General features: G+C 28.6%; 12 protein-coding genes across 12 annotated transcripts; 8 read left to right on the forward strand and 4 right to left on the reverse strand. All coding sequences in view use genetic code 12, as the record gives it.

The window, feature by feature from the left end:
• Window positions 1-89: 89 nt before the first annotated feature.
• Window positions 90-2,240, reverse strand: KGF55_005072 (uncharacterized protein; the record flags this gene model as incomplete). Its single annotated transcript, XM_051760045.1, has 1 exon — window positions 90-2,240. The coding sequence occupies one exon, from the start codon at window positions 2,238-2,240 to the stop codon at window positions 90-92; it is 2,151 nt and encodes a 716-aa protein (XP_051612235.1).
• A 160-nt stretch (window positions 2,241-2,400) lies between these two features.
• PRE10 (proteasome core particle subunit alpha 7) lies at window positions 2,401-3,276 on the reverse strand (the record flags this gene model as incomplete). The annotated part of the gene is made up of 3 exons (XM_051760046.1): window positions 2,401-3,122; window positions 3,173-3,221; window positions 3,274-3,276. The coding sequence occupies 3 exons, from the start codon at window positions 3,274-3,276 to the stop codon at window positions 2,401-2,403; spliced, it is 774 nt and encodes a 257-aa protein (XP_051612236.1).
• A 115-nt stretch (window positions 3,277-3,391) lies between these two features.
• Window positions 3,392-4,540, forward strand: KGF55_005074 (palmitoyltransferase; the record flags this gene model as incomplete). Its single annotated transcript, XM_051760047.1, has 1 exon — window positions 3,392-4,540. The coding sequence occupies one exon, from the start codon at window positions 3,392-3,394 to the stop codon at window positions 4,538-4,540; it is 1,149 nt and encodes a 382-aa protein (XP_051612237.1).
• Window positions 4,541-6,069: 1,529 nt separating this feature from the next.
• Window positions 6,070-7,965, forward strand: KGF55_005075 (leucine-rich repeat domain-containing protein; the record flags this gene model as incomplete). The annotated part of the gene is made up of 1 exon (XM_051760048.1): window positions 6,070-7,965. One exon carries the CDS (start codon window positions 6,070-6,072, stop codon window positions 7,963-7,965), a length of 1,896 nt encoding a protein of 631 aa, XP_051612238.1.
• A 917-nt stretch (window positions 7,966-8,882) lies between these two features.
• On the reverse strand, window positions 8,883-9,940 carry KGF55_005076 (uncharacterized protein; the record flags this gene model as incomplete). Its single annotated transcript, XM_051760049.1, has 3 exons — window positions 8,883-9,048; window positions 9,313-9,522; window positions 9,564-9,940. 3 exons carry the CDS (start codon window positions 9,938-9,940, stop codon window positions 8,883-8,885), a joined length of 753 nt encoding a protein of 250 aa, XP_051612239.1.
• A 1,449-nt stretch (window positions 9,941-11,389) lies between these two features.
• On the forward strand, window positions 11,390-12,452 carry PRX1 (thioredoxin peroxidase; the record flags this gene model as incomplete). Its single annotated transcript, XM_051760051.1, has 3 exons — window positions 11,390-11,849; window positions 12,023-12,116; window positions 12,317-12,452. 3 exons carry the CDS (start codon window positions 11,390-11,392, stop codon window positions 12,450-12,452), a joined length of 690 nt encoding a protein of 229 aa, XP_051612240.1.
• Window positions 12,453-13,870: 1,418 nt separating this feature from the next.
• On the forward strand, window positions 13,871-15,130 carry KGF55_005078 (uncharacterized protein; the record flags this gene model as incomplete). Its single annotated transcript, XM_051760052.1, has 1 exon — window positions 13,871-15,130. One exon carries the CDS (start codon window positions 13,871-13,873, stop codon window positions 15,128-15,130), a length of 1,260 nt encoding a protein of 419 aa, XP_051612241.1.
• A 5,020-nt stretch (window positions 15,131-20,150) lies between these two features.
• Window positions 20,151-21,341, forward strand: KGF55_005079 (bifunctional diacylglycerol cholinephosphotransferase/ethanolaminephosphotransferase; the record flags this gene model as incomplete). Its single annotated transcript, XM_051760053.1, has 1 exon — window positions 20,151-21,341. The coding sequence occupies one exon, from the start codon at window positions 20,151-20,153 to the stop codon at window positions 21,339-21,341; it is 1,191 nt and encodes a 396-aa protein (XP_051612242.1).
• Window positions 21,342-21,423: 82 nt separating this feature from the next.
• Window positions 21,424-21,861, reverse strand: TOM22 (Tom22p; the record flags this gene model as incomplete). The annotated part of the gene is made up of 1 exon (XM_051760054.1): window positions 21,424-21,861. One exon carries the CDS (start codon window positions 21,859-21,861, stop codon window positions 21,424-21,426), a length of 438 nt encoding a protein of 145 aa, XP_051612243.1.
• A 747-nt stretch (window positions 21,862-22,608) lies between these two features.
• On the forward strand, window positions 22,609-23,247 carry KGF55_005081 (uncharacterized protein; the record flags this gene model as incomplete). The annotated part of the gene is made up of 1 exon (XM_051760055.1): window positions 22,609-23,247. The coding sequence occupies one exon, from the start codon at window positions 22,609-22,611 to the stop codon at window positions 23,245-23,247; it is 639 nt and encodes a 212-aa protein (XP_051612244.1).
• A 69-nt stretch (window positions 23,248-23,316) lies between these two features.
• KGF55_005082 (uncharacterized protein) lies at window positions 23,317-24,042 on the forward strand (the record flags this gene model as incomplete). Its single annotated transcript, XM_051760056.1, has 1 exon — window positions 23,317-24,042. The coding sequence occupies one exon, from the start codon at window positions 23,317-23,319 to the stop codon at window positions 24,040-24,042; it is 726 nt and encodes a 241-aa protein (XP_051612245.1).
• Window positions 24,043-24,439: 397 nt separating this feature from the next.
• On the forward strand, window positions 24,440-27,280 carry KGF55_005083 (uncharacterized protein; the record flags this gene model as incomplete). Its single annotated transcript, XM_051760057.1, has 1 exon — window positions 24,440-27,280. One exon carries the CDS (start codon window positions 24,440-24,442, stop codon window positions 27,278-27,280), a length of 2,841 nt encoding a protein of 946 aa, XP_051612246.1.
• Between the last annotated feature and the right edge of the window lie 170 nt (window positions 27,281-27,450).

Consider the following 27,450-nt stretch of genomic DNA (forward strand, 5'->3'; position numbering starts at 1 on the left):
AAAAAAAAATAAACATAATAGCGAGAGGTAGTGTAAAAATTACATTATTGAAACACACCAAAATTTACTACTTATATCAATAGAGTAGACTATTTTCTAGCTATTTCATCTTCTAGCTCTCTAAACTTCTTTTGAGCTTCACTATCTTCAAAAATTCTTCTTTCTCTTTCAGATTTCCATCTTCTTCTTATATCATTAAATCTTAATTCAGTTATTGAATCGTTACCAATATTTCCTTCTTTTTTTAATTCTTCAATTTCTTTAATTAATTTTGAATTTTTCTCAATTAATGCTAAATTTTGTCTTTTTATAATTTGTTCATTTTCATTTAATAATAATTTAACATGATTATTTATAATCATATCAGTAGCTCTTACAAAATAATTAAAAATAGACAGATGATTTTCTCTTATAAATGTAATATCTTTTTCATTACTTATTTCAAAATTTGATAATTTTCTCATTATTCTTTCATATTTTTTTGTTGGATTTAATATTGATTCATCTTCTGCAATTTTATTAAAAGATTTTAATAATTTTGAAAATTCATTCATATCAAATGTAATTAAATCTTTGTATTGAAATTCTATAATTGATAATTTCTTTATGGTATCTTGATTATTGTTTGAAAAATCAATAAATTCTGTTAATTTTTGAATTTTTGATTTTAATGATTCATTATCTTTTTGTAGGGATTCATTTTTATATGAAGTTTGAATTTTTTCTGAATGATTTTTTCTTTGAAGGTTGATAGCTTGTTCGAGATCAAGTTGTAATTTGTTTATAGTTGTTTGTTGTGTTTTTATTTCAGATAGTTTGTTATCTTCTGTTTGTTTTAATAGCGAGTAAGAATCTTGTGTAGCATTTAATTCTTCTAGAATTTTTGAATATGCATTTTGTAAATCTAGATATTCTGTCATTAGAGTCAGTTCTTGTAATTTGAGGCTTTTTAGTTCTTGCACTATATTTTGGTTTTCTTTTTCGAGAGAGGTTATAATTAGTAGATGATCTTGAGATAGTTTGGTTTCGTTAGATTCAGATTTGTCATTATTATCTTTAGCAGCTAGTTTTGAATTTAGCTCATGGACTTTGTTAGTTTGATTTTGAAGTTGTATGGTTAGTTCTTCATTGTTAGCCAATGCTTGTTTAAGTTCACGATCTGAGTTTGAATTATTTCTTAAAGTGGTTTGCAGGTCATCAATTTCTTTTTGTTTTAATTTTTCTAACAGTTCAGTCTCTTTAATTAATTTTGATCTAAGTGCAGATATCTCCATATCTTTGATGTTTAGTATTTCAAGAAAATCTTGAGTCTCATTTTTTATATCTTGATCATCATCCTTTTGAGATTTGTCGTTTGATTGCTTTGGTGAGGGACTATTTTCCTCTAATTTCCTTTTTAACTCCTTAAGTTCTTCATCTTTAAATTCTAGTTGTTTATTCAAATTCAAATTTTCAATTTCTAATTTATTTAATTCTTGATCTTTTCCATCATCTGATTCAGGAGGAGTTAAAATTGAATTTTGAGATTTTCTTTCAAATATAGATTTTAATTGTAAATCAATAGGTAAATTTGAATCAATTCCATTTGACTTGGCAATTTGTAAGATTAGATCTCGTATTTTTTCAGATTCTTGAAGTTGTTGATCTTTAATTTCAATTTGTTCTTCAAAATTTTGCAAATTTGTAAATAAGTCTTCATTCAACTTGAATATTTCATCATATTCTTCACGTAAGTCATTAAGTTCTTTTTCTAAAGATATTGTTGACGCGTCTTTAATTTCACCCAAGGGCATTATTGATTTGATTTCTTTTGGATCTATATTATTTTTTTCAATTAGCTCTTGTAAGAAGTTTTTCATTAATTTGATTTGAATTTTATAATTGATGATTCTCTTATTCAATTCATCTTCTTTTGAAGTTGTATCTATAAATACATTATTTGTATCTGGCGTAAGGTTAGGTTTATTATGAAAAATAGATGATTGAGCAGTTGATGGTATGGTTGAAGGATTGATGGATCTGAATTGTCTCCATGGTGATATATTCGTAGGTAGTAGATCATCCTGTGATTTTAAAGGTGATTGTGGATGAGCTATAAATGGACTTGACGATCTTGAAATTGATTTATCTATAATTGGTGATTGCATACTCAATTCTTCTTCAAATTCTAGAACCGATGATAAGTTATGAGGGGATTTAAAAGCAATTGGTGATTCAATAGATTCATCATCTTCTGACATTATGAGTTAATGTTTCATTTGTCACTGTATAGCTGGTTGTTTTATAAATGTTTCAGATTTGTATTATTTTCTAAAGTTTGTTTACATTTACGAAAATACGGATAAAATAATGTTAAGAGTGAAAACTTTTTAAATATTTCTATTATTAAGCATAATCTATTTATGTTGCCATTTCTTCATCTTCTTCCTCCTCATCATCGTCATCTTCTTCTTCAGCTTGTTTTTTAGCTTCCTCCAACAAATCATCAGGTATTGATTGATGTCTACCATTTGTAAATTCTTTACTTATCCAAGATATTTCTAATTCATAATCTTTATCTTTATTATCTTCATGAGCTAATTTTATAACTTTAGCTGCAACATTTATTGCCTCCTTTACAGTAATTTCTTCAAAGTTTAATTTTTCTAATTCTGATTTTGCAATTTGTCTACCTTTTCCAGTTGCTGCTCCACTATAACCCCAACATGTCCCACTTGGTTCAATCATATATAAATGTGGTCCATCATCATCTACTCCTCCAACAATTGATACTACTCCAAATGGTCTAACTGAATTATAACAAGTATAATTTTGAACATATATTCCCATTCTATCCATTAAATTAGGTACAGGTATAGGTATTTTAAATATTGATTTAAAAGATTGTGATTCATCTCTACATCTATTTACAAAATGGCGTCCATCAGGTAATAAACCAGAATAAACTACTCCAACATGACGATCAACTGTTTGAATTCTTTTATTTTTATTAGGAATTAATAATTTTGAATTTATAATTTTTTCAACTGCAAGGACAATTCCATCTTTACATTTAATTCCAATTGATGTACTTCCATTTTCTACAGCTTTCATAGCATATTCTACTTGAAAATTTCGACCATCTAGTTGAGTTAGTATTGGATGATAAATTATAATTGAACTGAGTACATACCTGGTGAAAAAACACTATTTGATAAATCATATCCAGTACCAATTGAAGTCTATTTAATGTTAGTAATCGCTCGATAACTTTGCTTTAAGCAGTTTACATACCATTTTGTATTGATTGATGAAGTTGAAAGTTATCGCCACTATCAAAAAAAAATCAATATTTCAATTTACAACTTAATATTATTTTACGCACGACACCACTAACACCTAATGAATTAATATGGTGTTGGAGTTCAAATGGCCAATATTAGGGGTTATAATACCATGTATAGTAATAGCTATACTATCCTATGGTTCTCATATATTTATCTTATACCAACATCTATCATTTAATGAACAAATCATATATGAATTAATTGTTTCAATGATTTGGTTAACTTATATCCTAGCTATATATAAATCACCTGGAAATCCACCAGCCAACTATAAACCAAAACAAGGAGAATGGAAAAGATATTGTTCAAAATGTAAAAATTATAAACCACCAAGAACTCATCATTGTTCAAAATGTAAAAAATGTATATTATCAATGGATCATCATTGTCCTTGGACTTTAAATTGTGTTGGTCATGAGAATTTACCACATTTTATGAGATTTTTAGTATGGGTAATTATTGGAACTAGTTATTTATTTATTCAACAATGTTATAGAATTATTGATTATTATAATAATTCAGATCTACCTATTTATTTAATTGATAAAAAAGAACTTATAGCTGTTATTGCATTAACTCCAATAAATTTATTTGTTTTGATAAGTATAAGTTTTTTATTTTTGAGATGTTTTATTAATATCTGTAAAGGTATGACTCAAATTGAAATTTGGGAATGGGATAGAATTGAAAGTCAATTTAATAGTAATAGATTATGGGGATCTATAAAATTGAATTATAAAAAGCTACATGATAAAGAATTACCAAAATTATCAACTTGGACTAATTATAGAGAAGAACAAGAAGACCAAGATGATGTAAATGAGATTCCTCAAAATTTTACAATTGATGATTTAATATTTCCTTATGATTATGGTATATGGCAAAATTTAAAATATTCATTAGGGAATCCCCTATTATTTTGGTTAATCCCATGGTTCAAATCAAAATATAATGGATATGATGTTATACCATCAATAGATTATAAAGAAGATGATCAATTAAATTTACCTTGGCCACCAGATGGTGGAAATAATGAAATTGAAATTAAAATTCCAACAAATGAAGAATTAAAAGAAATTAAAAATTATAAAATTTTAAAACAAAAATTAGATCCAAGAAATAATTTGAAAAGATCAGAATGGTCAAATGATATGGGTGAAAATTTAGGTGATTATGGTGTTGATATTGATGATTCAGAAGATGATAAATTGTAAAAATACACTAAAAGTCTGTGACTAGACCTAATACAGAAGTCATTACAATATTCTAATTCTTTAGTTGTTACTCTCACTCTTACTTCAATTCAGGGATACAGTGATCCTGATATCACTAGCTTGCAGGCAAAAACTTTGATACATTAATCACTACGCATTGACCACAAGCAATTTCAGGTCAACAATGAAAAATTTCAAATACTGCTCCAAAGTATGATCAATTTACTCCTCGTGGTAAATCCTGTTAAACACCCCAGGGTATCTCATAATCAGTAAATAACTTCACAAATTTGAACATAAAACAGCGTTCATTTGACATAACGAATTGAAACTCTCAGACTTATATAAAATAAAGGCATCTTGCTTTTCAATGACCTCATTTTATATCGATTTATGGAACCGACTTTCACTCATGTCATCCGTGAGCTTTTTTGGACTGCATTATCAAAGGTCAACATTAGTGATTAGATTGTTGACGTCTCAGAATTTGGTGTTGACCAAAGTATATACATTCACTACTAACTCAACATCAATCACATAAAAATTCTAGAAACAGATTTTGTGACATGGAAATTTAACTCCTAGGAAGCAATGAAAATATTACAATCGAACATGATGAGACATTAGGCACCAAATCTCGAAGTGTAATTTGATTGGATTTTTGTTCAAAGTAACTACTAGATGAAGTCGTTTACAGTTTTTCAATTAAATCATCATGATAAAGCTACTTTTAGAGAAACTTCAATGACTAGTACATCTACAGCAAGAATAACTATCACGAAATGGTTTGTTTAATTTATGATTTAAAAGCATTGTGTTGATACTTGCCAATGGGGATATGACGAAGCTATTTTATTGAAGCATACTTGAAATATTCATGTATTATTTAAAATAAGTCGAATGCTACAAGATGGATTGAAAGCGAAATTGGAATTTAAATAGCTTCGGATGAACTTAAATAAAGATTGAAAATTTGAGACATATCCAAGAATTGAATAAATATCGTTGTTCGGCTTAATTCGTGAATTTGGTTTAATTTCAAATTTTCATTTCACTGACTTAATGTGATTCAACACCGACTAAATCTGTCAAGAATTTGAACCATGAAAAAGAGTTTTAGAAGTCTGTTAAAAGCTTTGTTTTTTCTAGATATAACTTTAGGAGTTATGGAGTGTGCTTGACACCGTTCAACCACTTGCATTTTTAATCTCCAAACGAAGTTTAAATTTTGATCTTCACTTGAAATTCAGACCAAAGTTTACTTCACATTGAAAAAGAATAGTCTACTAAACATTCAGAATCAATGGACTAAAATAATTCAACTTCGGCACTGCTTATAACTTCCAGAGACAATATAATATTACACGTTTTAGACGATACACTTTTGAAACGCCAGATGGTAGCCCAAGAATCACGTCCAATTAATTTTGAATTTTCAAATAGTGGCAATCAAAACTAATCATCAACTCATTAAATCATCAGCATTAAACTCATCATTTCGTTAACTCAAAATTGGAATCACATTACTAATGCGTATATTTCTCAAATTACCCAAAGAAGTATTATCATTAATCATTAGTCACATCGAGGATCTGTCAATCATTGAAAGCTTAATATTCATTCCAGGTTTACAACATATTGCACTCGAGCAAAAATATTCAAATTTTGAAATAAACAGTAACAATAAGTCAATTGAAAAGTTAGTATCGCTTTTTCAAAAATATCAATTTATACCTTCAAATATAATTGGAGATTTAAATCAAATCAATCAATTGTCAGATGAACCTGCATTTAGATTAGCCAATTATGAATTAAAGATCTTACGGAATACTAAATTCAGTGATTTTGTATCAATTTTAAATAAATTTTATGTTATAGGTATACATTTGGATCAATATTTGGAACCTTTTGTTGGATTTTTCGAAATATTTAAAAAGAATGAAGTTCAGTCATTTTTGAATTATGTTGGAAGTATGAATATACAATCCTTAACTACATCTTATTTGAGTCTGTTTAAAATTCAATTTCCAAAATCTTTAAAAGAACTAACAATAAACGGAGGTGTATATTTTGAATTAGATTTACGTGATTTACATTACCTTGAATCCTTTAATTGCAAAAATCTTGATTACATGAGCTCATTAGAAAATTTCCAACTTCCAATATCTATCAAAAATTTAAGACTTTATTCTTGCGATTTCAAAAGTCTAGGTAATTTAATTCAGTATAACAAATTAAAATTACTTCATATATCTTATTGTCCTGAAATCTTTGATATTGTTCATACTGAGTTTCCAAATTCTTTGATATTTTTGAATTTTGTTAGCAATTTCATGAGTGATAGAGTAGATGAATCGGATGAAGAAGAGTTACTTGACCAAGCATCGGATGACGATTTGCGGGTCCGTATCGACGGTGACCTATTATTTCCATCAAATTTGAAAAAATTAAGAATTTACGATACTATGCAAACTTTAAAAATAGGAGCCATTAATTTTTCAGATTCACTCAATTGTTTAGAGCTAAAAAGTATTGGAGAAATTGATTTAAAATTGGTTCTAGATAATTTACCAAGGAAGATGTTTGAAATCATTATTGAGGATTGTCTAATTTTGTATGTAGAATACGAAGTTTTATTTCCTGAGCTGAAGCAGATCAAGTTTTCACGTAATAAAGTGTATTATCATAATTTGCAGTCAAATTTAAATCAATTGGAACTGTTGAAAGAATTGGATGTATCCGATAACTTTAACCCAGAGTTTGATGATGTCGACCCACTTGATCCGCTTGATATTTTAACTCACATGAATATATCTCCAGTGGAAAGAGTATGTTTCAAAACACCCCAGTTACAAAGTCTAATCCTAAAAAGTCCCAAGACACCATCAATCGGTGTTTGTGAATTTCCGTCTGAAGTGTTATTTAATTGTAAAAATTTGACCAAGATAAACATGATAAATTTAAATATAAACTTTTTGAACTTTAATGAATTTCCCAATTCATTGAAGGAATTGGTAATCAAGAATTCAGGATTACAAGAAATTCATGGCTATTTTTCCAAATTGGATGAATTAAAGATTTTAGATTTACAAAATAATGAAATTACTTTTTCAATGTTGGAACATCAGATTTTTCCATCAAGTTTAAATTATATAAATTTATCGAACAATAAAATTGAAGATTTAAGTTGTTTAGATTTAGAAAATTGTGTACATTTAAAAGAGTTGATTTTGAAAGAAGTAACTGCGAAAGATGAACCCGAAGGTGCTATTGATTTGATGCAATTATTTTCAGACCGTGGTGCTGATGCCAAAGCTAATGCAATATTGACAAATTATGATTCAAAAGTTATTTTCAAATTTGTTAATGGAGTTGAAGAAGAATCAATTTTAAAATCTGTGCATAAAAGAAGAAAAATTTTTTAATCATTTGATAAATTGTTTCTAGATTAGGAGCTGATTTTGAACTCACCTCTTGACTTATTTCAGGGATCGAGGGTGTTTGAATTTATATCATTTTTTAATCAATACATATTTACTAAAGCTTTAAATCTCAGCTCTCAATCAAAAGTATATAGCAAGCTAATTAAAGATTTAAGCTGTTTTCATCACTTAATTTAGTATTCTTCGTTTAGTCTTCAACCAGGTTAAGGAAAAGTATGTATACCTAGAAATAATCGAGGAAACTTGACCTAAGAATAGTTTGCAAGGATAAGTTGAACTCAAATTTGTGAATTTAATGATTCAGATTCACTTTATTTATGAAAATATTGATTAACGTAGCCTATCAAAGTATGATACTTGTTGAATATGAAAGTTATATCTTGACTTTCCATTCTTAATTCAAAATATATTTGAGATTGCTTGTCTTGTACTTTACTTAGTTGATCTCACCCATACCCGATTAACTAATCAGTAACTAATAAGAACCAATTTGTCTATTTGTGAATGAGATTTGAAAATTACAATAGTAAAAACGCTTGTGAATATAAACAACATCTCAAGTATGTTGAGAAGATTTCCACCTGAAGCGATCAACCATTTGGTCTTTTCCGAAATGTGTGCACAATTTATCCAAATTTAAAATATCGAAAAGCCGAATGTCATGCTCAAAGAAATTCGTATACCAAGGGCCCAAGTAAATTATTGTTTGATGTATTGGGATCAGCTTTAATTACTCTATGATGTATAGCTTTAATTATAGAGTAATTAAAGCAGATCCAATAAAGTAAACAATTATTTACTTGGATTAGCTGACTCTGCTGTTATGAATGCATAATCCAGATCTTGAACAAAAAGAGCATGAGCCAAGGTTTACCAACAATGTCCATTGACATATTTTGTCATTCCACGGCAAGAGCGGGGTCATCCTTCAAATACATCAACTTTTGAATAACCTTATTATTATGCTGGTAGACTTTATGTATCATTTCTGGTTCATCAGAACTAGTTCGACGTTTCACTGAAAGACGTGCCAGCAACAGGGTACTACGTGAAGTAATCCGGACTCTGAAGTATTGATCCAGACTCTGAAGTATTATTTTGATGAGCCAAACTTGTTTCATCACAAACTTTACTTACTGTTATTACGAAACAATAGACGGAGGATTAGGTTAAATTAAAATATCCTTTGTTGCTCCTTCATTAATAAAACCTTCGAAACAGTAGATGAACTTGTTGTACTTAAGGGGGAAATAATCTTGGGAGCATTTGTATCAACATCCACAAAATTTTCAATTCTGGATCTTCACTATCAACTTTTGAATCTCTAACATGTCAGATTGAAATGGATTGGGACCAATAGCAGGAGCTATATCAGCAGTAACTAGATTGTCATGAACAATTAACTCATTAGTAGTATCTAACTCATTTGGAGCATCAAATATTATCTCATCTGCATTAGAAATTGGTTCCACAAACTGATTAAACACATCAGCTTGATCAATAGGGAAACCGGTATAAACGTCGTCTGTCGGAATGATTCTTGAATCAAATTAAAAATTGTTAACATCCATATCATTGACCGAATTGTTACGTCAGAAGAAGATGATGAGGGTGTTTGATAATCAAAATATTTGACATCAATTGATTCAGCAGCAACTGTAATCTTTCGACCAATTGAATCAAAACCATCAGAACTGGCATTGGAAGACATAGTACCATCCCTTTCGATTAGGTGATCAATTTGATTTGGAATAATCGTCGGAGTTACGTCTCGATTCCTGTCACTATCCAACACAACGATATCACCAGAACCAATTTTGGCAAATGAAACAAAAGATGAGTCAGCAGAACCAGGAGAAACTAAAGGTGGAGCATCCAAATTAGTAGGTGAACGGGATAAATCTGAAGAATTTAAACCTGGGTAATCAACAACAATATCACCATCAACTGAACCCATCACAGCAACTGAGGAAGATTCATAACTGAACTGAATGTTTTATATGGTTCCACCCCACGTAAATAATTCAATTTTGTACTTGATTTGGAAATTACATTAATATTGTTGGAAATCTTCAAAAACGTATCTGCTATAAATTGCACCTGAACAGCAGCAAACATTTGATGGTTGAAAGGCTCATATAACTTATATTGGAGCAATCCCTGAGTACATAGCCAATTTTGAATGGGAGGCAAATTCGTATATCTTCGGTCAACTTGGATATGTCAAGTAGGTAAATACGCATATCAAAGCTGACCAAAGATATGCAACAACTTGCGATCAAAACAAATTCCAAGATAAATTATATAAGGTGACAATTATTTTTTATGAGGCATGATGTTATACAACAATGAAGCATAAAATACAGCTTGACACCAAATTTTCTCTTTAAGTTTTGCTTGTTCCAATAAACCTTTGCATATACTTTGGATGCTTTGAATTAAACCTTCAGCTCTAGCGTTTGATAAGAATGATGTGGACATTCAATTCACGAGTAACACCTTCAGATTTTAAAATTGTTTTAATGTAAAGGTCCACAATTGATAAAAAATACTTGCATTGATCAACACTCTCAGCAAAAGGTTCAGAAAAATCCACATGAATCAATTAATTTTTCTGGGCAGCTCTACGTGAACGAAATTCTAAATCAATTTGAGATTGGTCGTAATTCTGGTAAATTGAATAACTTAGACAATTTGAATTTAGGTTACCACCTCCTCCTTTATTGCCAAAAGATTCTCGACTAATACGTCCCAAATACTCGTGAACTTAGTGTTCCACATCTATCTTATCAATATAAAAAGCTGGTGCTATTAGTTGCGTTTTTAATGGACATATTGGTTTGTACGAACACTCTATTGAATATATGAATTCTTATTCTTCCTCCCTTATTAATGAATATAAAATGAAAATTATTTTTCATAAGTCAATCTATGTCGTGTCCAGAATTTAGATTTCGACTTCGACAATGTCGGAAAACCAAAAAAAAATGAGACAATTCGTATAAGCATTAGTACATATTTGTATGCAGTAGATGCTATATTTTTGTGTCCTTTATTATTTTCTTAGTCTAATTTATGCAAAGTTTAAAATTAATTTGAGATGCAGCCGCATTTTTAGTTTTTATTATTTTATTTGTTGAATCTTCAATTTTTAAACTATGCTTGCCAGGTAGCCTTTATTAAGTACTTGCCCTGTATTATTAGTAAGATCAGCCAAGTCACGTGTCTTAAAACAATTTCTTTTAATTATTTCGTTAACCCCCTTTGAACTGAATATTCTCCAGTTTCCCAAAAATTTAATATATAAACTTGAAATTTTCATTTTCTTCTTCAACATACTTTTACTTGAATTTCAATTCAATTTTCATATAACTACAGAAAAAAGAACTCAAAACTACTTACAAAAATGTCTGAACAAAAAACTTTAAGATTAGGTTCAATTGCTCCAGATTTTAAAGCAGAAACTTCAAATGGTCCAATTTCTTTTCATGATTACATTGGTGATTCATGGGCCATTCTTTTTTCTCATCCAGATGACTTCACTCCAGTATGTACTACTGAATTAGGAGCATTTGCTAAATTAGAACCTGAATTTGCTAAAAGAAATGTTAAATTAATTGGTTTAAGTGCTAATAATACTGATTCTCATAAATCTTGGATTAAAGATATTGATGAAGTTACTGGATCAAAATTAACTTTCCCAATTGTTGCTGATCCAAAAAGAGAAGTTGCTAATGCTTATGATATGATTGATTATCAAGATGCTACTAATGTTGATGATAAAGGTGTTCAATTAACTATTAGATCAGTTTTTGTAATTGATCCAAAAAAGAAAATTAGAACTATTTTATCTTACCCAGCTTCAAGTATGTTTTTATTGAGTTTAGCATTGAATTAGGACTTCTAATTGATAATTACGGAAGAGAAATTTAACCACTAAATGGTTGGTCTTTTCAATTGATTCAAGTTGTTGAAGTTTTGATCATTTTGCAATTTTTCAATCTTCCAATTTTGTGATACTAACCTTATTTTTTTATAGCCGGTAGAAACACTGCTGAAGTTTTAAGAATTGTTGATTCATTACAAACTGGTGACAAATACAGAGTTACCACTCCAATTAACTGGGTCAAGGGGTATGTTTTATTTTAATTATGTTATTACTAACTTGTTTGTAGTTGTTGAAGAATTGTGAAACAATCGGATCGGAATTAAATTAATCCTAAAAAATGCTACCAATTTATTTAAATATTTTTAAATATTTTTCAATATATTTCAACATAAATCAACCAAAAATACTTCAACAACATTCAACAAGTCTGTCTTTATCGTCCAGAGGTACTAACTTTCATGTCATTGATGATGTTATCGTCGCTCCCAGTGTTTCTAACGAAGAAGCAAAGACTTTATTCCCAAAATTCAGAATCATCAAACCATATTTAAGATTAACCCCATTAGATTTGGAAAATTAAATAATCTGCTATTGATTTTGAGAGTATAGTTCTGATAAGAATTTAGTAATATGAATATATAACTTTTCGATTATTCCTTTACTGTGTGAAGAAGTTTATTGAATGGGTTAATAGCGTTGATATAGTCACGCGACTTTAACTAAACTCGCTATTTTATTCAATCGAACTCTTTTGAATGAGTTAACAAGGCCTCTGCTCATCCCTAATCTTATCACGACCTTCTGATAAAACCACAATTCCTGATCGATGGTTAAATTCTGAGTTGTGCTCTATCAAATTGTTCTCTATCAAATTGTTCTCTATTGAAATGTTTTTGCCCCGGACGGAAAAACCTGTTGTTTAATCTGGAACATGTTTGCTAGTGTTTGATATAAGATTGCAATCAGTTCATTCAAATATACAGCAGGTTATAATGGATTGTAATTTACGAGTAAAACTTCAACTTAAGAATCCTTAGAATGGAAAAGGCAAAACTCGATTCAAATGTTTATCCAATAGCGTCAATTTCCATTTTGAGCCGCACAATAATATTCTAAAAGTTCATGCGAGTTTAAAATAGTTAGAGAAGGAGAATTCTACACACATTTAAATCATCATTTTTAAATTCATACATTTAATTTTTAACATTTATTAATTTGGGATGCATTTGGGATGCTTAATCAACAAATACCGCAATTGAATGACACATTAATAATCCTCGGTTCGGTAACGGGTATATAAATTAGATAATTCAAAATCACCTCAATAGTAGAGTTTAAATTTATTGAAGATCAGGGCAAAAATAGTAATTCGAATGCAATCCTATCTCATAAATAAATGACGACACGTATGTTCAACTATATTATTAAAAATGATTTTGCGGCTCGCTCATCAACTGCTTGATCAATAATGCATTGGTACAAACCTATTTTTTTCAAAATTACTAACTGAGTAACTAGTCAAAAATTTCGGGGTCACACGGACCTTTTTGAAGTTTCAGAAAAGAAATGAGCTCATATCTTTTCTTACCTGCTTGAAACCCTCATTGCTAGCATGTTAATATTTTAGTTCCATTTTCCATCCATGTTGAACTCAAATCATCATACTTACCAGATTTGAAATTTCATTTGGTAGTTTCGTCTGAACTCGTTTGCAAATATGAAACAAGTTTATTACAATTTTGAAAACTAACAAAATTTTATCATTTATATTTATATATCACTTGTTCACCTAATTTATATCAATTTTTATTACTTGCTTTCAATACTGTTCTTAATTATATTTACTCATCAAAAGTTCAAAAATTTAACTTCATCATACCCTTTAAGAGCACATTAAAATATATAGTATTAAAATAGACTGTGATATATATCAGTAAACAATAACACATCAATTTTCACCATATTTCATTAGATTTTAAATTCAAACTTAAAAAAATAATGTCAGATAATCCAAATCAAAAACAATTAGAAGAACTTGCAAGGTTGGAGTCATACAATATTAAAAAACTTGATCCTAAAGTTGGAGGATATCTTTCAAATGTCCGTACAATGACTTCTTTAGGTCCATTGGACTTAATGGAATTATGGCATGTTCTTGGGGCTGGCAGGGAATGTAAATTTATGGCCATCAATGTAAAAACTGGAGAATTAAAGTATAAGTCTGGTAAAATTTACTGTCTTGGATTTGAAGAAGATTCAACTTTATTAGAATTGAGCTTACATCCTCAAAAGGGTAGATTGGATTTAATTATTTGTCAAAATCAACAAGTTTTTGCTAGAAATGGAACAAAAATTGATGACGGTAAATTCAAATATAAACTTGATTACACTTTGTCAGATGACGCTTATCATTTACCACTTTATAAGGATCGAGTATTGGTACCAGGGATTTATTTTAGAGCTCAGAGCATTATTAAGGGTGCTACAGAAAATGATGAAGCTGCTGCAGTGGTCCGTCATTGGTTGGAAACACTCGGTATCGATCTTTCCTTGACTCAAACATTTATTAACTTGCTTGGTTGTTTTTGCAAGTATGGTAATATTTATGAAAATGAAATTTTGGTTAATGGAAATTCTAAAGAATTTTTTAAAGCAATATTTAACAAGTTAGATTTCACTTACACAAATCTGGGTAATGGTTTACATTTAACGGCTTTAAATGACAAAAACAAAATTTTTATTGATAATATAAGATTTTTATTTGGAATTGATTCTACTAACGAGGTTGATCCTGTTACTAGTGGAAACATTAGGTTGATACCCGAACTTATTTTCAATTTGGATAAAGTAGCTGCTTATTCATTTTTGTTGGGAATGAGTGGTCATAATCATGATTATAAGGAAAAGATAAGAGTTAATACAGACCATACTATTTTGGTAGATCAAATACAAAGGTTGGGTGCTCATGCAGGAGTTTTCTGTTCCATAGATGAAACTCCTCAATTTTGGAGAGTTAATATATGTACCGAATTGAAGGACAAGGAAAAATCATTTCCAATCTTTACTCCAGATAACATTAAACGTATAATGGTGAAGGAAAATTTTATTTACTCAATACAATTTGATGAAGAAGATGAATTTGATCATCTTTTGGTTAATTCAGCTTTCAGGGATGAAACAACACTCTTATTTACAAGAATGGATAGACCAATTTTAGTTAAAAGTTACAGTGCTGGTAGTCATTCAAGTCCTGAATAAGTTAATATTCAAACCCCTTGTTTTTAAGGGTTTGGTTTTGGTTCTTTGATTTTTTTTTCAATATGATTTGAATCAGTATAGTTTATACTTTGATTTAGTTTTTGACATAGCTCTGGTAGTTTAATTGAAAAGTTTGATAAAAAATTTAATTTCATTTTTCCCTTAAGTAATAGCATTCAAATTTAGCTCTCAACCAAATTGTATTTGCCATGGCTATATAAATAGTGGTTCCAATCCTGCATTCTGTACCAACCCCAATCTCTCTTCACTACTTATTCTCACCCATTATTGAAAATGCACTGTGATACATTATTGGAAATTTAAATTTATACTTCAACACTTGTTGTAAATAAGTAACACAACAAATTTACCTGTAGAAACAAATCTACTCATACAAATAACGTTCAAAATTATATAAATAACAAACTAAACAATTTTCAACTCAGCTTTAAAGAAAAGCGAAAACTGTAAAAATTCAAAATAGCATCTAGAAAATCACCAAATAGCATCTAGAAAAAGCATCAGTCACTCGATGGTTTTTGTAAATTGTTGTGAGTTTTAGTGCACTAAATCAATATCACTGTTAGTTAGATTCTGAATGTTATTTGTATTGGGTTCTACTTTGCATTGTCAAAGTTAGGTAATTATTTCAATGAAAGGGTTAACAGCATTCTTATCCTCTGATGAAATTGCCCAAAAATATTATGCAAAACCAGAAGTGTGTACTTCCTTTATCAAATTGAGCAGATTTGAGATGTTTTGTTTTCAAGGACTCACTACTTCTCAAAATCGTGTTACCTTTCTTATCAAGTAACTGACATGAAGAAATAAAGCACAAATGTTTTCATTGGATCTAAAATTGAACCCAAGTTATAATTTAAAATACCTTGTTATATTCAGTACACGTAACAAAACACGCTTTAGTCATTGGTCTATTTTAAGATTTATTTTTATAAGAATACAAGGAGAGTGCTGTTATCTTCGACTACTTAAGAAATTTTGTACTGATTGAATAAATAGTTGGATACCCACGTTAATTTTGCAGCTAATTTCATTAAATGATATTGACAAACAACCGTACCGCAAACATTTCGAAACAAAAAATTTCAGGTACAATACTGATCTCTAGAACGAAAGCTTAAAATGAGTGATTAGATAATAGTCCAAAGCTTCATTGATTTGTGAGAAATAGCTATTAAATCCAGAGATAGTTCGTGAACTTCTGAGATCACAGTGCAGCTTTGAAATTTTTAATTGGTAGTGTCTTCTTACTTTACTTTATTTGCAAAGATAAAAAAAACAAATAGACTATCTTAGATACAAATTCATACTTCAACGCAGTACGTGAAGATCAAAGGGTTACAAACCAAGCATATTTATAAAATCATGTTTACTCAACAAACTATATCCAGAATTATATAAATAAAGCAAATAAAGTTTAATTCGGTTTTGAAGTAAAATGGAATTACTCTCCTGCTCCATCCTGATCTTCAGCTACTTTTAACTAATAGTCAATCAAAATTAGACCACCTCCACTTGCACAATTTCCAGCAAAGCAAAGCCATTTACAACATTCTTTTCATCAATTTTTGTTTCAATATTTTAATCTCCAGTAGCAATAGGTCTACCATCAGTAGCTCTTTTTTAAATCACTCCATCTTCATCAGACGATACAACAAGTTTACTGCTATATCAACACATTCTAAAAACCACAACTGATATACCAGCATCGAAAGTAGACTCTTCAGCATTTAGACCAACGTTTGAAAATCCTCAACAATCACTATCTTCATATTTTTCAGCACAATTGGGTGCTCCTTATGACTTAAACTTAAGTGGAAATTTGACCACTCCGAAGATTAACAAATGTTGATAATAAAATAAAGATTGTTAAATACTCGTGCCAACAGTGCAGAAAAGTTAATATATGATGAAAACCTCAATACCATAAATATCAATCACAATGAAAATGAAAAAAATATTTGGATGACATTTTGAAGGCAAATGACATGGAAACAAACAAGCGAGAGCCAAAAACAGATATACTCAAAGGATAATATGGTTAAGTTCGATTTTAAGAATTTTGGACATCCACGAATTGACTCATGATATTTTTAACCAATTTTTCATCGTTTGACCCAACCATTTATCATGATAAGTTTTTATTTGCTAATGAAAATATTATAATGTTGAATTGAAAGATTTTAAAGATTTTCCAGTTGATTCGTCTATTCATTCATAAGCAAATAGATAATAATCATAATAAACCACTGGATCCAACGATGATATTAGTCTAAATATATTGTGAGATAATTCAATATGTTTTATATTTGCAAAAATATAACTCATCCACACCTTCCTTCTTTGCAATATACCTTGTTTAGTCTCTAGCTTGTTTGGAAGCAAAATCATTTTCCTTTAAAATTTCATCCAATCTTTTCGATTCCCTTACGATCAATATTTTTAATATGTAAAGTTGTCATCAAAAGTTGATTTTTTCAGCAATATTAGAACGAATGATAAGTAATCTTTATTTTTTCCAAATTTTGTTCAAGTATTTTTTGTTAATCCTCGATTTGCCAAATTACCACCTGGTTTTAATTTTTATGGAGCAATGAATTGTGATGAATAATATGTATATAAAAATTGATGAAGATGTATTGATTTAGGTTTGAAAGTCGATGATTCTATTATTGATGAGGGTATAATAATTAGTTGAAATTTTCAAAATATGTTGAAATGGTAGTAAGCTAGTTGAGGCCCTTGTTATAGGTGGTGGAGTGTATTGAAAAAGAGCTGCTGTGTAGGTGGAGCTGTTGAATACGAAAATGATGAATATAATTGAATTTGATGATAGATGAAATGATACAAGTATTGATTCTATAAATAAAGAACAAATTTAAACACTCGAAACTTCGTTTGTAAAAGAACTAGAATAAGTTAGTAAATAGAATTATATGATGATAAATATACTTATGTTTAAGTTTGATTTTGTTGAAATGAAAATGTGAAAGAGTGTAAGAAAAATGATATTAAGGATATAAAAATTTTTTAGTGGCAAACGCATTGAATATATAACATTTAATTTTCTTGAAAAATGAAAAGGGATAATTTTCAAATTGATTATTAGTACACATAATATTATGTGTTACGATTATTAATCTATTTGTTTCAGATTTAATTAATCTCATATAAAATACTGCATATAAAATGTAACACAAATATTGTAAGTTCATATTGTAAATATGATAATTCCTTTGGTTAATAGAGGATCTTTTTCATCTAATTTTAACCAGGAGTCGATTAATTTCACGTTTTTGCGTACAGTGATTTCTCTCTAATTATATGTCTAACAGTGCTTACGTAGACTTCATCACTGTTGGTGCTTTCAAATTCTGTTACTGTCTTACCTGATATTAAACTTAATAACAATGTTTAAACAAGTTAACATGTAATACAAAGGAATATTAATGATCTCAAAAATTTTAACCAAAAACCGGTTAAAGTAAATCAAACAAGTATTGAGCTTAGAGCTTAGTATGTATCAAATTAATAATAGATGCTAAAGTCTGAATCTTCTTACTTGACTTTCAATTTTTCCTTTGTTCCCATATTTAGCTTTTGTAGAAAATTAGCTGTAAGTGAATAAAAAGTCTGCAAAACCTCCTCCTTCTGAATGTAAAGCCATGAATAACATAACTGAAAGAATGACTTGAACAGTTTAATATTATGGGGATATTTCATAGTTACATACAAACTGGAAGTTTGCTGAAAACAGAGTGTATTTTGTATGAGCTTTTTAATTAAATAAATTCTCGATCACTCTAAAACTAAAGTCCAGTAAAAATGGCAATTTTCATCTATATTCACACACATATACCCGTAGAAACAGATTTACCCATACAAATAACGTCCAAAATTATATTTTAAGAATCTAAACAATTTTTCACTCAACTTTGAAGTAAAATAAAAATTTAAAATTTCAATAAATTCAAAAAAATTTTGAAAACATAAGCACCATCTAGCTCCTTCTCCTTAACCTCCCTCAAACCATGATTTTTGCAAATTATTGAAAAACTCAATACCTAAAGTCTATATCTTTTTTGGTTAAGTTCTGAATGTTATTTGTATTGAATTTACATTACATTTAACAAAGTTACTGGACTTATTTCAGAATATAATGTTTCTTGAGTTCATTACTATCCTCTCTTGAAATTGCCCGAAAATAAATTATTAAATGTAAATCTCCTATATTAAATTAAGCAGATTCGAGAAATTTGCTTTCAAGGATTCAATACTTCTCGACATCGTGTTTTTGTCATCATTAAACACACTGACAATAAGGATTAGAGCACAATCTGCTGTTATTTATTGGAACCAAAAGATTGAACCCAAATTCTAATTAAATTAGCTTGTTACAATAATTAAACTAAGCATTTAATTCTTGGTCTATTCTAAAAACATTAAAATACAAAGGGAGTCCAGATATGTTTAACAACCTGAGAATTCTTCAACTGAATAAGTCTACTTAATTGGGGTTCACGTTAATTTGCAGCCAATTTCATCAAATATAGCAAACATCCGTACCGCAAATATTTTACAACAAAAATTGTTCCAAATACATCTCTAAGCAAAATTTGATTCAAGATCAAAAACCAAAAATGAAGCTTCTAGAGAGTAACTCAAAACTTTATTTGTTTGGGAGATAGATTAAGCTACTTCGACAATTTAGCAATAATCATTCATCATCAAAACGTGAGTCCTAATAATAAAATAGTTGCTACCAATGAGCACATGATTATTTTTTAAAATCATCAACCATCATAACAATTATAATAAATTATTAAACTTTTAAAGTTTTAAACATTTACTGAATTAAATTTGGGTTGAAGGATATATTGATTCAACTTGGCATAATTACTACAAAAGGTAATCACTCAATTGAAAATAGCATAGCTCAGCATATATATTGAAGAACATAATCATCATTCATTTATCACTTTAATCAAACACACTAACTATGGGATTATTCATACCAACTGATAAATTACACAACTTAAAACTCTACAAATATCAATCAGAAGATCATTCATTAATATCAAAATATATATTAAAAAAATGGTGGAATTGGTTTGTTTTAATATTTCCAACATCAATGGCCCCAAATTTAATAACTTTATTAGGATTATTTTGGATCATAGTAAATTTATTAGTTGTATTTTATTATGATCCTTATTTAAATGAAACAGCACCAAAATGGTGTTATTTTTTTTATGCAATTGGTTTATTTATGTATCAAACATTTGATGGATGTGATGGATGTCATGCAAGAAGAACAGGACAAAGTGGTCCATTAGGTGAATTATTTGATCATTCAATTGATGCAATAAATACTACTTTGGGAGCAATTGTATTTGCAAGTGTTATGAAAATGGGTTATGGAGGTTTATTAATGTTATCACAATTTGCATCAGTTTGTAATTTTTATACTTCAACATGGGAAGAATATCATACTCATAAATTATTTTTATCAAAATTTTCTGGACCTGTTGAAGGTATATTAATGATTTGTTTTGTTTATATATTAACTGGAATATTTGGACCAGATATTTGGAATATTGAATTATTTAATTTAAATTTAAATTCTTTTGGTTATGGAATTTATCAAATTAATAGTTCAATAATTTATGTTATTTTAGGATTAGGATCATTATATTTTAATATTATTTCAGCAATGAATAATGTTGCAAAATATTATTCAGAAAAAGATGGTGAAGATTCAAAAAAGACAAATTTTGAAGTTAAACATGCATATCAAGGTTTATTACCATTTTTTGCATATTATGGATTAGTTATTTTGTATTGCTGGATTTTCCCAAGTGTTGTTTATGATTATGGATTTCCATTAGTTTTATCAATTGGTTGTACTATAGCATTTAGTGTTGGTAGAATTATCTTAGCTCATTTAACATTACAACAGTTCCCTATGGTTCAAATCCCAATGTTTGTTCCATTAGGTCAATTAATCATAAGTAAAATTTTAATTGACTTATATAAATATAACGCTGGTAAAGTATTAAGTGCTATAAGTTGGTTAGGATTTGGAGTAACTTTAGGAATTCATGGAGTATTTGTTGCAGAAATTATAACTGAAATTACTCAATATTTAGATATTTATGCATTATCAATTAAGCATAAAAAGGTAAATTAGAGACCTTTTTCATAGAGATTAGATTTAGACAGTACATCAAATGTATTAATATATAAAGTATTTACAAGAAATTTAAAAGTTTTTATTTCTTTTCACCAAAAGCATCTTCACTACCTGGAGCTAAAACATCTTGAGCAGATTTTTGTAAACTCATATCTTTTTCCATTTCTTGTAATTGAGTTTCTGATAATATAGCTAAAGCTAAAGGAACTCCTAATAATAAAGAACTTGAAGTTAAACCCCATAATAAAGTACCACTTTTATTAGCAATTATAGATGAATAATTTGAAATTAATGATGTAAATTTTGAAATATTATCTCTTTGTTGTGGTGATATAATATCTTTTAAAGCTATTATTCTATCATATATTGTTTCATTTGAATAATCAAAATCATCTTCATCATCTGAAAATTCTGAATCTGATTCATCAAATTCATTAATTTCTACTTTATTTATGGTTGTAGTACCATCTGGATATGTAGTTTGAGTTGCATCATCTATTTGAGTTAATTTAACCATATTTGATTATTGTTTGCTTTAGAAAGTTTGTATTAATTGATGCTTCACTATAAAAAAACGATCACCAAATTTGGTAACAAAAAAAAATTTCAATATGAGAGATTTGGTTCATACACTAAAGTTGTTATCAAGTGTATGATAAGTCTGTTATCTAGCATTTTTAGTTGAAAAGAGACCCATAAAACTCGTTTGGATAATCAAATCATCACAATGAGAGAATAAGCAAGAATTTGAAGCAAATTTTGCACTTTTCAAAATAAAGGTGCAACAAATTGATCTGTGTGGTTTATACACAAGAAAGGTTGCAACAAGACTATTTTCATAGAGATCTTAGAAAAAAGGGTAATACACCGATGTCAAAAATGACACAAGATCCTTAAAACTGAATGAGAGTTAGGCAATTGCTGAAGAAAAAGCCATTGCGGAATTTGCAAGAAATATAATCCATTCAGCTGTTAAAATCCTACAGTTTTTCATCGTTCATTTCGACCTTATAATACCCTCAAAGACGCTCATATCAATTTTGGAAAAGCTTGTGTCAAATTTCATTTCAATACCAAGTTTTAGTCGGGATTCAAAAGAAAATCTTGATATCAGTAGTTCCTTAATCAATACTAAATAAAGACTTAAGCAAAATCTAGGACCAATTATAGAGAAGTGAGAGAAGTGCATAATCCATCAGATCAATACTATTAAGTATAAATATTTGTGCATGGTCTTATCAATATTATCTATATCCCATTGAAGATGCTATTAATAATCGTATATTATTTATTACTTGCGAGTGTTTCAGCAATAAAATCAAATAAAAAACCTATTAAACCTTCTGAAGACAATTTTTATAATGCTCCTAAGGGTTTCAAATCAGCAGAACCTGGTACCATTTTAAAAAAGAGACATGTTCCAAATAAATTGACTAATATCTTCACTCCAATTAAAGTTAAAGATGCATGGCAAATTATGGTTAGATCAGAAAATTCATTTAATGAACCTAATGTTATTGTTGCTACAATTATTAAACCATTTAATGCTGACCCTAAAAAATTAGTAAGTTATCAAACATTTGAAGATTCAATCTCTCCTGATTGTGCTCCTTCATATGCAATTCAATTTAAATCTAATATAAAAACTTTTACAACTCAATTTGAAATGTTTAATATTAACATTTTATTAAAACAAGGTTATTATGTTGTTATACCAGATTATCAAGGTCCAGATGCTTCATATACCGCTGGTAAACAATCTGGTTATGCTGTTTTAAATTCTATAATTGCAACATTAGATTCTGGTAAATTTACAGGTATAAATCCAAAAGCAAGGACAATTATGTGGGGTTATTCTGGTGGTTCATTAGCCAGTGGATGGGCAGCTATGTTACAACCTTAATATGCACCGGACCTAAAGAAAAATTTAATTGGAGCAGCATTAGGAGCATTTACAACTAATATTACAGCTATGTTGGAAATTGTAGATGGTACATTATTTGCTGGATTAATTCCTAATGCAATGATTGGATTATCTAATCAATATCCAGAATTAAAGAAATTTTATCGAAAGAAACTTAATCCTAAATTAGCTAATAAATTTTTGAAAACTAAGAGTTGTTTTTTTGATGCTTTAATTAAATGGATTTTAAAACGTTTTTTTGGTGGTAAAAAATCATTTTTCCCACAAGGTATATCAATTTTAAATGAAGAACCAATGAATTCGATTTTACAACAGAACAATATAGTTGATCAAGCAAAAAATTATTTACCAAAAATTCCAATTTTCATTTATCATGGTTCTTTAGATAAAGTTGTTCCAATAAAGGATTCTCTCAAGACTTTTAATATTTGGTGTAAAATGGGATTAAAGTCTGGTGAATTTATGGAAGATTCAACTACTGGTCATTCAGTGTTGACTTTATTAGGTTTGGCAGTGGCAAGACCTTGGATTGTTAATAGAATGAATGGGGAACCACCGGTTGAAGGTTGTGTACATAATAAACAATTATCAACCCTTACATATCCTGAAGCAATTCCATCATTTATTAAAAATTCAGTTGATATTTTATTAGGAATGATGAAATTCAAATTAGGTCCAATGAAGAGGAAGAAGAATGATGATTATGAGTTGAATAGTTTTATACAGTTCATGGACTCGAAGAGTGGCAGCAATTCTTCTTCTGCAATATTTTAGACTAGATAATAAAGTTTTATTAAACGAGGTATGTTAATGCAAGATCTGTAGTAGTTGGTCCAATTAATTACTTTGGTAGCTCTCTTTGTATTCTTCTTGTGATATCTCTGATAAATAAAAATCCCTCCTTTTTTTTTGTGTTACTTACAGATAGAATACACACATAATTTTTTTTCAATTTAAAATATCATAACTACAACATAAATAATTGTTCAATTCCAGATCCATTCCCACAATTTTATCAAATTTCTAGGGATTCATCCTAATACTGATTAAGTTTGGTATAAAGCTCAACCCAAAGTATTGATTAAATGTCTAACTCGGGCGTATAATACAATCTTTCATTGATATTGTTTTATTTCCGAGGTACCAATAACAACAACTTTTCAGATAAGAAATGAGTTTCTTTGTGGTGCCATCAGTTTCTTATCAAACTCAACAAAAATTAAAAAAGCATAAAGAAAAAAAAGATGAAAAGAAAGAAGAAAAGAAATTGAGAAAAGAAGCAGCTGCAGCAGCTGCCGCGTCTTCTGGGGCATCAATTATTGATCAACAAAGTATTCATAAACATCATTCCCATGGACATTCACATTCTTCAAGAGGAAGTAATAGTAGTGAATCAAGTAAAAAGAAAAAAAAATCTAGTGGATGGAGTATAATTAGTGGAAGATCTTCAACAAGTTCAAAAGAATCAAAGGAATCAAAAGATAATGATGATTTGAGATCTGTTTTTTCAGGTTCAGCTCCAAAAGATTCTTCTTCTTCAATGATTGATCAAGTATCTTCATACTCAAATGATCAAAACGTTGATGAAAATGTATCTTTGTATCTGTCTCAATCTAGTAGACCACCTGCATTGAATCCAGTAAAATCTCCTTCATCATTAGGTAATGAAAAAAGATTTGAACAAGAACTTACGCCTGAAGAATCAAGTGAAAAAGAGTCAACTCCAAAATTGGAACAATCCAATACCTCAGAATCAATACCGACCACCACCCCACAACAAGATGAAGAAGAAACACCATCATTAATTGCTTCAAAGTATGGGAAATCCATGAGTCAAAACACCTTCAAACAATACAAATCTTTGTCAGCACCAACATCACACACAATCTCAGCACCTTCAAAACCAACAAATACTTCAACATCTCCCATATCACCAATTTCACCAATGACACCTGCTGCAACTTTTTCTCATCATTCATCAATTCCTTATTCACCACATAGTGTAAGACCTAGAACTAATTCAGCTTTCTCACCATCGAATACATCAGTTCCTACATCCCAAAATCCCACACATACTCAACAACATCCACATTATTTACAAAACCACGCGTTCCATAGAAATAATTCTTTAACTCCTTCATCAAGTTATACTGGATCTCATTTAATGCCAACTTTTTCAAATTCGAAAGAATCAAAACATACATTTAGAAAATTATCATTTTTGGGATCAAATATGAAAAGAAAAGATAGTTCAACTTCTTTAGGTGCTCTGCCTGGATCTGAATCTCCAGGTTCAAGTATTAATTCTCAAACGACTAATTCATATTTCCCAGATCAAACTACAAATGAAGATATAAAAACCATCCCCCCTTTTAAACCATTATTAGACCTATCAGTTTTTAATTCACCTGAAGAAATGCAAAAATTTTTATTAACTCCTGCTTATCAAGTTTTTAGATATAATAGTTTTTTATCAGTAGTAAGTTCATATCATTCAAGTGATGCCCTTAATTTTGCAAAAGTTAGAAATCATTCATTATTTAGATTTATTATTAGACAACAAAGAGCAAAAAAATTAATTTTAAAAAATGGTTTACATAATCCTGAAAATTTTATGGATTTATCATCAACTGAAAATATTTTAGCTTATTATTTATATGCTAAAACAAGATCATTTTTAAGATCATTAATTAAAGAATCTTCAATAAATCAACAATTATATAATCATGAAGAATTAGTACAAAGTAATTTTGTTAATTATGTTCGATATTTAATTAATTTACCTGAATCTCCAGAATCATTGGAGTTGACTGAAATTGATAAAACTCATTATGAATTTAAATCCATATTTAGTACAATTGCAAATGCATTATATCAATTAAAACGTGATGAAACTACTGAAATTATTTCTTCAGAAACTACAAAAGCTATAAAAGTTAAATTATTATTAGAATGTATTACAAAAGTTTCATATGAATATATTTTATTAGAAAAATATAGATTTGATATGTCAATGAAATTTCATAATAATCATTTAATTGATGAAAGACCTTTAATTCAATTATTTGATATATACAAGCATCATATAAAATTAAGAAATAAAGAAAGTCCAAAAGTATTACTTTTTAATAGTTCTAATTCAGTACAATATGGTTGGTATTTATCAATAACTATACCATTTGTTAGATTTATTGAATCTCATATATATACAGAATCACCTACAATTTGTCAAGATTATGAAAAATATAAAAAATTGGAAGAATCAACTATAAAAACAAATTTTATAAAAAGTGATATTGAATTATTTGATGAATTCTTTAATAAATTAAATTTGACAAGTTATCAAGAATATAATTCAATGAGTATGGATTCATTAGTTAAATTAAATAAAACAATTGAAAATCAATCAACTAAATTTTCTCAAATAAATAGAAGAGAAATTCCTGATCCTTCAAATGCTTTTACTTATAAACCAATGAATTTTGAATATTATAACAAGAGTTTATCAACTATAAATGATGAAACTTTTAATTTAATTCAATGTCAAGATTTACCTTTTCAAGTTAAAAAAGAAAATTACAAGACTATACTTCGAGAATTTTATAGAATTTTAAAACCTGGTGGATATTTTGTTTGTGATTCTATTCATTTTGGTTCCAAAACAACAGAAGAATTTAAATTAAAACATAAAGATGGTAAATTCCCAACAGCATGGAATTATATTGATTTTTCATTATTAAAATATTTTGAAGCAATACCAAATTTTGTTGAAGTTATATTACAAGAATTATCCCAAATTTTTGGAAAGGGAAATGTTAAATTTAGTATAACGCTTTTAAGTTCAGTAACTGAAGTTAATAAATTTTTATTAAAATTTGGAGGAATGAAATTATATGAATTAGTTGGTAAATTTGATGAATATTGTGAATTTTTTGAAGATAATGAAAATTTAAGAAATGTTAATGAATCGAGTATTCATTTTGGTGTTCATATTGAAGCTAGAAAAAATTGAGAATATTTATAAGGACAGTTTAGATTTAAAAATTTATAGTTTATAATTAATGCAGGTCATTTAGTGAATATTTTTGTAAAAGATGTAGATGTTGATGATAACTACGGTTTAAAATATCGTGTTTCATATTTTGACTCATCATCAAATCACGTGATGACTCATTGATTCGC

This window comes from Candida pseudojiufengensis, assembly GCF_024610245.1.
Source record: "Candida pseudojiufengensis strain CBS 10847 chromosome Unknown scaffold10, whole genome shotgun sequence".
NCBI classification, from domain to species: Eukaryota; Fungi; Ascomycota; class Pichiomycetes; order Serinales; family Debaryomycetaceae; genus Lodderomyces; species Lodderomyces pseudojiufengensis.